The 10,306-nt window shown below is 42.1% G+C and overlaps 1 protein-coding gene across 9 annotated transcripts in view; it reads left to right on the forward strand.

Moving 5' to 3' along the window:
* The window catches only part of CLIP1 (CAP-GLY domain containing linker protein 1), a 118,005-nt gene that overhangs the window by 26,751 nt on the left and 80,948 nt on the right, over positions 1–10,306 (forward strand). For all 9 annotated transcript variants that reach the window (XM_010841319.1, XM_010841322.1, XM_010841326.1 and 6 more), the window contains exon 2: positions 6,516–6,710. In XM_010841319.1, coding sequence (XP_010839621.1) covers positions 6,626–6,710 — 85 coding nt within the window. In that variant the 5' untranslated portion in view covers positions 6,516–6,625. The remainder of the gene's footprint in view (positions 1–6,515; positions 6,711–10,306) is intronic.

Consider the following 10,306-nt stretch of genomic DNA (forward strand, 5'->3'; position numbering starts at 1 on the left):
AAAAAAAAAATCCTGACGGCCAACACCTGTCCAACACTGTTGCTGACCGCCACCCCTCAAATTCTGCCTTGTCCCTGAAGTCTTTTCTCTCTGCCTCAGTCCACTCCACCTTTGCATCTTCTAAGACACTTTCAGGACCATCACATCCCACAGTTTGGCATTTCTCATGAGTGGCATTTTATTTTTAATTATTATATATTTGTGGGTCTTTTCTCTCCAACCGCATCATAAATTCTTGAGCTTAGGCCTGTGTTCTGTGTTGTTCTGTCACCTGTAGCAAGCACCAAAAATAACTTTTTAAAATATTGGGTACGTCCCAACTGGTTTGTTAACTCATTTAAACAATTCAGAGTATTTTTCTCATTTTTGTATAGTCAGCTTTGTTTATAAAGTACAACTAGGGATATAAAGATGACTAAAATACGGTTTCATCCCCCCCAGGGTGTGTTTAATCTGGTAGAATCTCTAGGGGGCTTCATAGGTGGCTCAGTGGTAAAGCATCTGCCTGCCAGTGAAGGAAACGCTGGGGATACAAGTTCATTGCCTGGTCGGAAAGATCCCCTGGAGTAGGAAATGGCAACCTGCTCCAGTATTCTTGCCTAGAAAATTCTATGGACAGAGTCTGGCGGGCTGTAGTCCATGGGGTCTCAGAGAGTCTAATGTCTAAACACATACACACACAGACTCTATGGCCATATAGACCCAGCTCGGTGTGCCAGGTGATAGGAAAGAGATACAGTCTTAGTTCTATGGGAGACTGAAGGATGAACACATTTTCATTGGTGAAAGGTTTTGTGGGGCAGCTGCATCCCTAACTGGCCCTTGCGTAGGGTTTCAGCAGATGAAAATAAGTAGGCTTGGAAATAGAGAAAGAAGTGGCAGCCCTCTCCAGTGTTCTTGCCTGGGAAATCCATGGACAGAGCAGCCTAGTGGGCTACAGTCCAAGGGGTTGTTGCAGAGTTGGACACCACCTAGCAACTGAACCACCAAACCACCAGGCTTGGAAAGTGCTTTCAAGACTGAGTGAAAAAGCTGAAACAAAAGCATAGAGTGAAAGCACCAAGACTTCTGTAGGGATAGTTGCCAAATCGGTCACGTGGGTGATTCATGTGTGTGTAATTGAGAAAACGAACCTCTGATCTTATCAGTTGTTCAGCAGTGTTTCTCAGACGTTAGCCTCAGAACTATCTGAAAGGCTTGGAATGCAGATAGCCGGCCCCACCCCTAGAGTTCGTTTCAGTAGGTTTGGGGAAGATCCCAAATAATTTGCATTTCTAGCAAGTTCCCAGGAGATGCTGCTGCCGCTGCACATTTTGAAAAGTGCTGATAGCTCCATTCCATCTGATGTCTGTCTTAGAGAAATGTCCGTCTTATGTATACAGATACCCCAATGTCAGTGTGTCATTGTGTTCACGTTGCTTTCCGTACCTACATCTGGTCTTGTATAGATTGCAGGTTCAGGCTTCTTCCATCACTCAGCCCCTAGCACAGTGCTGTAATAATGCAGGTAATACAGTAGTAAACCCTGTACTTGTTAACTTGACTTCCAGATCTAAAAATGATCTGAAGGAGAAGCACATGCTTCTGGAAGCCCTTTGGAACTGGGAAGCCCTCTGTGGCTCAAAATGTAAAGCAAAAATGCTTACAGTAGCAGTTCTCAAATGTTTTTTTCCTCAGGACCCCTGTACATCCTTAAAAATAATTGAGGTCTCCAAAGAGTTTTCATTTATATTGGTTTTATCTTTTGATATTTCCCATATTAGAAATTAAAACTGAAAATATTTTAAATAAATATTTATTAATATTTATTAATCATTAGAAATAATTGGAGAAGGAAGTGGCAACCCACTCCAGTGTTCTTGCCTGGAGAATCCCAGGGACGGGGGAGCCTGGTGGGCTTCCGTCAATGGGGTGGCACAGAGTCGGACATGACTGAAGTGACTTAGCAGCAGCAGCAGAAATAGTAATAATAAGCCCACTAACATGTTATATGTCTTTAATGAAAAATAACTATTTTCTAAAGTAAAAAAAGAATGAATGACAAGATGGCATTGTTTCACATTCTTGCCAATCTCTAAATGACTGGCTTTAACAGAAGACAAACTTAGTAAAAGACAACTCCTGCATTTGAACTGTAGTGATACGTTATTTTGGTTGAAGTCTATGAAGAAAATTGGCCTTACCCAGATTTATAGGAAAGGCAAAGCATTTTCAGATACGTATGGATTTTTTTCTTTTAATACTTCTCCAAAAACTTGATAGGTTGTAGTTTCTTAAAGGTGAAATCTCAAACTGTATGAATGAACTTCTATCATTACATAAAAATCCACTGGTCTAATTTGTGCTTTGAATGAATGTGATTTTGTAATATTATACATTGTTGGTTGGAAAAAAATTGACTCACTGAGTTATGAGATCTTGCAAATATTGGCACATTTCATTTATACAATATAATTATATTTGTTAGTATTGTCTATCTCATGAGAAAAACCTGTAGTATTGAGACACTCTCAGGTTCACAGAGGATGTGTGAATAACTTGAATTTTATTTGTCAACAAATAGTTGTTTTCCTTGAAGTGACAGGCTCACATGATTCATTTTTAAGGAAATAGCTGCAGGATACAAAGTCTGAGTAACCATAGTTCGCAGTTGGGGAACTAGATCCCATGTGCTGCAACAAAGATCCCTCGAGCTGCAACTAAGACCCAGCGCAGCCAAAATAAATAAATTTAAAAAAAAAGAAAATAACTGGGCTTCCCAGGTGCCTCAGCAATAAGGGATCCTCCTGCCAATGCAGGCAATATAGGAGACAAGGGTTTCATCGTTGGTTCGGGAAGATCCCCTGGAGTAGGAAATGGCAACCTGCTCCAGTACTCATGCCTGGAAAATCCCGTGTACAGAGGAGCCTCGTGGGCCTGCCGTCCATGGGGTCTCAAAAGAGTGGAACATGACTGAGCACGCATACACACACGTCATAGTATTATAAGGCTCAACTGCAATAATAAGGATAACATTTATTGCTAAATGATAATATTCTGGTGTTGTGGTCTTCACATGTTGGGAGGGTAGAGGGGGTCTTACCTTAGATCCAAATTTCTTGATTAAGTGACCATAAGCATCAGAATTTCAAATATTCTCAATGTATTAGTGAGGCAAGTATATCTCTCTTCTTTTTGCATGTGTTTTGGAATTGATTCATTTCAGTATGACATTGACTGACCTTGAAACATTGCGCAGAGCAATTGTTTCTGGGTCATTACATTTTGTGGGTACCATGACCAAGAACTTTGATCTTTTCTTTCTCAGTGAATTGATTTTTTTTCCCCAAAAGCAAGCCTGACATGGCATTCATTAATAATGCATGAAAAAGAAACCTAAATTGGAAGATTTAAAAGCCAACATTGGTGATGTTCCTCCTAATTCTCTTATTGAGACATAGATTTTTCTCCTTCATTAAATCTTGGTCACAGTTCCCCTGCTTTGGGATTCAAGTGGCTCAGATGGACTGAGAGCCAGAGGCACAAAGATCAGACAACAGAAGACTAAAAGACCCCGAGTTTATGACCATTCTTAGGTTCCTGATAAAAACACGCCTCTGTTTCTTGGGCCAAGGCTTTTAGGGGGCAGCGTTTTGTGAGCTTAGAGTGTTGAGCTTCAAGGTTTGAAACTGGCTGAGGTTGACCTAGTCACTTACTGTGGCGGTTTTCAGAATTTCTCTTTAGGGAGGAGCGCTTGATGTGAGCTCAAGAATTCACTGTTGCGCCTGAGTGAAATATTTTAAGGAGTACTTCATCCTCTCTTCTTAACACTATAATAGCTTTTCCAGGACTTTTGTGCCTCCTCCATCTGTTCTGTCCTTCCCTACCTGATCGTCATCACTTTATGATGTTGGACCAGGGTGAAGAGTTGGCAAGACACAGACCCCTTGGTACTCTCTGCACTTAGCTTATCCCCATCCTCCTCAAACATTTTTGCACGTGCAAACAAGCTTTTTGGCACCAGGGACCAGTTTCATGGAAGAATTTTTCCAGGGAGCGGGTTGGGGTGGGAGATAGTTTCAGGATGATTCAAGTGCATTCCATTTATTGTGCACTTTATTATTATGACGTTGTGATATATAATTGAATAATTAGCTCACCATAATGCAGAATCAGTGGGAACCCTGAGTTTGTTTTCCTAAGCTCAGGAGGTAATATGAGCAACGGGGAGCGGCTGTTAATACAGATGAAGCTTCACTTGCTCACCCGCTGCTCACCTCCTGTGCAGCCTGGTTCCTCAGAGGAACCAGTCTGTGTCCTGGTGGGTTGGAGACCCCTGGTCTAGAGGAGACTCGGCCAAACCCTTCCATCTGTCTAAGGCAGGAGCAGGAGCAGGTACCTCTGCTTGCATCTGACCGACTGTGGGTGGTGAGGATCTAGCAGTAAAGCACATGGTTTCAAATCTGAGTCAGAACCACCCGACCTGGTGCAGAGACTCCCAGCCCACTGCCATGGTCCTGGCAGCGGTGGTGGTGGTGGTGATAGTAAGGAACCTGGGAATTCTGTATTAATAGTCAGAATAGGCAATCACTGTCTTCAGATTCACAGCAGTTCTGTATCTGTTAATCACAATCTTCTCCCAAATCACACAATTTACCTTTGACTTTAAAAAAAAAAAGCCACTTTTGTGACATTTTGAACCCTCTTGAGAACCATGGGAAATCTGCAGAGTGAACCTAATGACGCTGCTGTCTTGGCTTGATTTCCATTCAGTCTGATTAGCTTTGAACAGAAAAACATACATGGCTGTATTAGTTTCCGTCTGCCATAGCAAGCAACCACCAACCTGGTGGCTTAAATCTGTTCTGTCACAGCTCTGGAGGCCAAATGTCTGAAACCATGGTGTCGCCAGGGTAGGTTCCTTCTGGAGCTCTGAGGGAGAATCCATCTCAGGGAATCCATCTCAGGCTTTTCTCTTAGCTTTCTGTGGCTGCTGGCCACCCTTGGCTTGTAGACACTCGGCTGTAATCCCTGCCTCCATCTTCACCTGGCTGTCTCCTCTGTGCTCTTCTCTTCTAATTAGGACACTGGTCCTCAGGTTTAGGGCATGCAGGTCATCCAGGAGGCACTCACCTCAAGGTCTGTTCACAGATTCCAGATGGATATCTCTTTTGATCAACAGATTTTCCTTTCCTTTTTTTTAGCCTCATGGCTTGTGGGATCTTAGTTCCCCAACCAGGGATCAAACCCGGGCCCTCGGCAGTGAGAGCATGGAGTCCCACCATTAATATAGGCTAATATAGTTAATGTTAGCCTATAGTTAATATAGGCTTGTGCCACTGAACCACCAGGGAATTCCCAGATGCATATATCTTTTGGGGAGGCTGCCATTCAACCCACCACAGGGACGAAGGGGCCAGAGCAGCACCTCTGTCAGCCCTGGCCATGTTGTTTACTGATGCTCCGAATTGCTTGTAAAAGTGAGAGTGAGGTCTGTGCTTCGTCACCCAAACTCGACTAGCAGGAAAAAAAAATAAAAAAGCACGGAATGCAAACATTTGAGAGAGTGTTAGTAAATAGCATTTTTCTCTTTGAATTCTGTTTTCTTAGGTATTATGTCTAGAAATATTTTTCCCTATTCCAAAATCCAAAGGTCTTCCTTCACTCTTAAAGAGCAAATTACAGTTTTGCATGAGCCCAAAAGTTGTAGATTCGTACTTGGTCTTGACTAAATCAGATGATTGTGTTTCTATAAACAGAATAAAGATAATTTTCCTTTAGTACTTTCTAGATACGGCTTTCTTCTTACAGAGTTTGCTGTTGAACCCTCTCTCTCATTTAACATATATTTATATTGAGTTTTATATTGAGTTATTATATATTTCTGTGGATTGAGTTATTATATATTTCTGTGGATTGAGTTATTATATATTTCTGTGGATTAATCTATATATATAGTTAATATAGGCTTGTGATCATAAATCTTAAGCAACATAGAAATGAATGAAGTGAAAACTGAAAGCTAACTCTGTTGAGTCTGGTGGGCATTTTTCTGAACCTCTTTATGGGTTATGTGGATTTTGGGCAGTGTACTGAACTGGTATTATTAGATGCTATAAAGAAAAGTGAGCATATTGCCAGCCTTAGCTTCCTGTCTTTAGGATAGTAAATTGCTTTTAAACCTATTTCAACAGCATCTTCATTTTTCTAAAAGACTTTTAAAAAATATTTATTTTTGTTTGCTTAGGGATCTTTAGTTGTAGATTGTGAACTCCTAGTTTCAACATGTGGGATCTAGTTCCCTGACCAAGGATTAAACCCACGCCAACCTCTGCATTGAGGGCGTGGAGTCTCAGCCACTGGACCACCAGGAAGTTCCAGCATCTTCAATCTTTTTGACATCTAGAGTTTTCTAGGTTCTTACGTTCATTGTGGAGACATAAGGGAGAGTTTAGGTTGTGAAAGCTGCTTTCCATAATTGTTTCTATTTTCTTTCTCTAGATTCTAAACTTCTTTTTCTGTTTATCTCTTTGCAGATTTAACCCAGAGACTGACATCACTATAGAATCACCCACAGTTGTATCCATGACTGGGGAAAGATAGTGGCAACAGGCAGAGGAGAAGCAGCTCTGACACACAGAAGACAATGAGTATGCTAAAACCAAGCGGGCTTAAGGCCCCCACCAAGATTCTGAAGCCTGGAAGCACAGCCTTGAAGACGCCTGCTGCTGGTAATACTTTATGTTTCTCTTTAACAGCAAGTACATTTTAATCCGATATGAAGACTTCTATTGAAAGTCTTGATTTGAAAAATGTAAGAAGACAGTCTTTATAGAACTTCGTATTCTTGAAAATACTTGAAAAAGTTTCAGTTAAAAGACATAGAATTTTGTATCTAGAAGTCTTCTAAAAAATATATTGTTTAGTTGTACTGGGTCTTAGTTGTGGCATGTGGAATCTAGTTCCCTGACCAGGAATTGAACCCTGGCCCCCTGCATTGGGAGCATGGAGTCTTAACCACTGGAGCACCAGGGAAGTTCCAAACTTTCTCTCTAGAAGTCTTATTCAATGAAGAGTCTATCTTAATTTCATTTCTTCAGTGTAAGGCAGCGGTCCCAACCTTTTTGGCACCAGAGACTGATTTCATGGAAGACAGTTTTTTCACACACTTGTGGAGGGGGTGGGTTTGGGGATGATTCAAGTGCATTATGTTTATTGTGCACTTTATTCCTAATCTAACGCTGCTGCTGATCTGACAGGAGGCACTCGTTTGGGCCCAGAGGTTAGGGACCCCTGGTACACCAGTGCTGAAATAATTGTCAAGCTAACTTCAGTATTTGATCCTGACAGTGTTAAAGTATTTCTTCAGTTTTCTTCCCCATGTATCTTCCTGAGCCCATCAGGACCTTTCTCCTCGGGGTTTAGGGATATGTAGAGAAAGCAAAGACTAGTCAGACTTAAAAGATACGATGACAGTCATTGACCCGAAATTGGCCATTGTCATCAGGGAGCAGGTACTACAGTGGCTCAAGTCTGGCTCATGAGGGAGGCCTGTGCCAGTTTATAGATGAACCTGCGCCTTTGATTATCTTTAGCAACCTGGAGAAGGCAATGGCACCCCATGCCAGTACTCTTGCCTGGCAAATCCCATGGACGGAGGAGCCTGGTAGGCTGCAGTCCATGGGGTCGCTAGGAGTCAGACACAACTGAGCGACTTCACTTTCACTTTTCACTTCCATGCATTGGAGAAGGAAATGGCAACCCACTCCAGTGTTCTTGCCTGGAGAATCCCAGGGACAGGGAAGCCTGGTGGTCTGCCATCTATGGGATCACACAGAGTTGGACACGACTGAAGTGACTTAGCAGCAGCAGAAACCTGTTTCTCATCTGTTCTCCATCTCCTCCTCTACCATTTCCACTTATATCCCATAATGATCAGAGAGGCAGGAGGAGAGGACATCTGATGCTTGCTTTTGTCATCTTTTTATGTGATTTATGTACTATTAAATCTAAATCTTAGGTTTTCAGCCATTCTAGACAGGTGCCCACCATAATCTATTAAGTCCAACATTGTTTTTTCAAATTCTTTCATAAAGACATTCATTGGGCTTCCTTGAGGAAAGGAATCTTTGTGTTTGTTTTTTTTTCCCCCCACTGCTGTATTCCATCTACACACCTAGAAAATTTCCTGGCATGTAACAGGAGCTCAGTAAGTATTGACTAATTAGAGATGGTGAGTTCTTTACATTGTATGTATCAGGATAAAACCTGGTTCTTTTCAGAGAGGCCATAAAAAGAAAGCTTTACTAATAAGGCAAAGGATTATGAAGAAATGGACTTATTTCAGGGCTATTTAGCCTTGTGGAAATCAGTTCTAATTTTGGCATCCCCTTCTTCTCCCCAAAATCTTTCCTCTTTTAAGACCCCTTCAAATGCCAAACCTTCTATGAAGCCATCCACTGTTATACTTAACCCCTGTTAGAATTGTCTTTTTCACTTTTAATATTTTTTGTGCACACCTTTTAGCATATAGAGTCCTTGAGTCCACAGATCATATGTAATTCAACTTGGTTTCCCCAGCCTTCCTTGGCACACATGAGATTAAAGTAGCTTATTAAGACTAAAACTTATATGCTTGAAAGGAAGTCATTGCCAAGGAATTCAAGACACTTTTATGAAGATGGTTTTTCAGAATTTCATGCTTGCCACACTCTGAAGAATGATTGTTGATGTACAAAGTGAAAGTCAAAGTGAAGTCGCTTAGTTGTGTCCGACACTTTGCCACCCCATGGACTCTAGCGTACCAGGCTCCATGGACACGTTGATGTACAAAGCTAGCACTAACTCTTAAAAAAAAATAAACTAGCCCCTGTCTTTGGCAGATTATTATCTGTTCTATCTGAGAGCACCCACTGTCTTCTAAAAAAAACAACAATAAAAACCCTCCACAAATGGAAACTCCAGTCTCCCTTTCTATTTAGGGTAAAGAGATGCTCAGATGCTCAGTACCCACTCTCAGCCAGCCAGGCCACTCTGCTCCCCAGGCTTTGTGTGATTCATTCCTGCTGATCAGACCTCAGACTAGATGTCACCTCCTCTAGGAGGCCTTCCCTGACTGTTCTACCCAAAGGCGTTATCTCTTCCACAGCACTTAGACCACCTGAAATGGCTTGGTGTGTCTCTTAACTGTCTGCTTCTCTACCTCTAGACTCTGAGCTCTATGAAAGCATGGACTATACTGTTTTGCTTTGTCTCCCAGTGAAGAACAGTGCCTGGGACTAGTTCTGGAGTGGTTGGAACTAAAAAAAGATGTATAACATGGATAAATACATTATTCCATGTAATTCTCATTTTGGGTTAAAAAAAAAAACCGTCAAGACAGATATCACTACTTTCCCCCTTTACAGATTAAAAAAAACTTGGGTCATGTAACGTCCTAAGATCAGGATATGCCCGGTAAATGGCAGACATTAAGAATTCAGGCTCTGTTTGCCAGTTCACGCTAAATATTTAATCAGTGGTTGCTGGGTGGATGCATGAATGTATTCCTAGTGGAAATACCACATTTCTGGCAAAATCTTAACCCTGTCTTTACCACTGGGTAGAGTTTTCAAGGAAATGGCAACCCACTCCAGTGTTCTTACCTGGAGAATCCCAGGGACGGGGGAGCCTGGTGGGCTGCCGTTTATGGGGTCGCACAGAGTCGGACATGACTGAAGCGACTTAGCAGCAGCAGAGTTTGCAAAGTCATCTTGCTTTCACAGGGAGTCTGGCTCTCTTTTCTTCCTTCCTGGGACTTCCACCTCTGCTAGCAAAAGAATGGTCCTGAAACAGTGACGGTGGGGACTCCAGCACTAAATCTCCTCTTGTGTCAAGTTAATTGAGAATCTCTGTTGTGACTATTGGCCTAGTCCTGTCAATTTTAGGTGACCTTTCAAATGGGGGAATAGAGTCCATTTCAATGGGTCTGAGTTCACTCATGTTGTACAGAATATGGGGAAACAATAAAATCAGACCTATGTTATAAATTCTGGGAAAAGGACTACATTTTTCCCCCTTGTTTTTGACTTCTTCCAATCTAAATTTCAGGAGAAGGCAATGGCAGCCCTCTCCAGTACTCTTGAGCCTGGAAAATCCCATGGACGGAGGAGCCTGGTAGGCTGCAGTCCATGGGGTCGCTAAGAGTCGGATACAACTGAGCAACTTCACTTTCACTTTTCGCTTTCATGCATTGGAGAAGGAAATGGCAACCCACTCTAGTGTTCTTGCCTGGAGAATCCCAGGGACGGGGGAGCCTGGTGGGCTGCTGGTTATGGGGTCGCACAGA

The sequence above is a fragment of the Bison bison genome, unplaced genomic scaffold, assembly GCF_000754665.1.
Source record: "Bison bison bison isolate TAMUID 2011002044 unplaced genomic scaffold, Bison_UMD1.0 scf7180017864160, whole genome shotgun sequence".
Classification (NCBI taxonomy): Eukaryota; Metazoa; Chordata; class Mammalia; order Artiodactyla; family Bovidae; genus Bison; species Bison bison.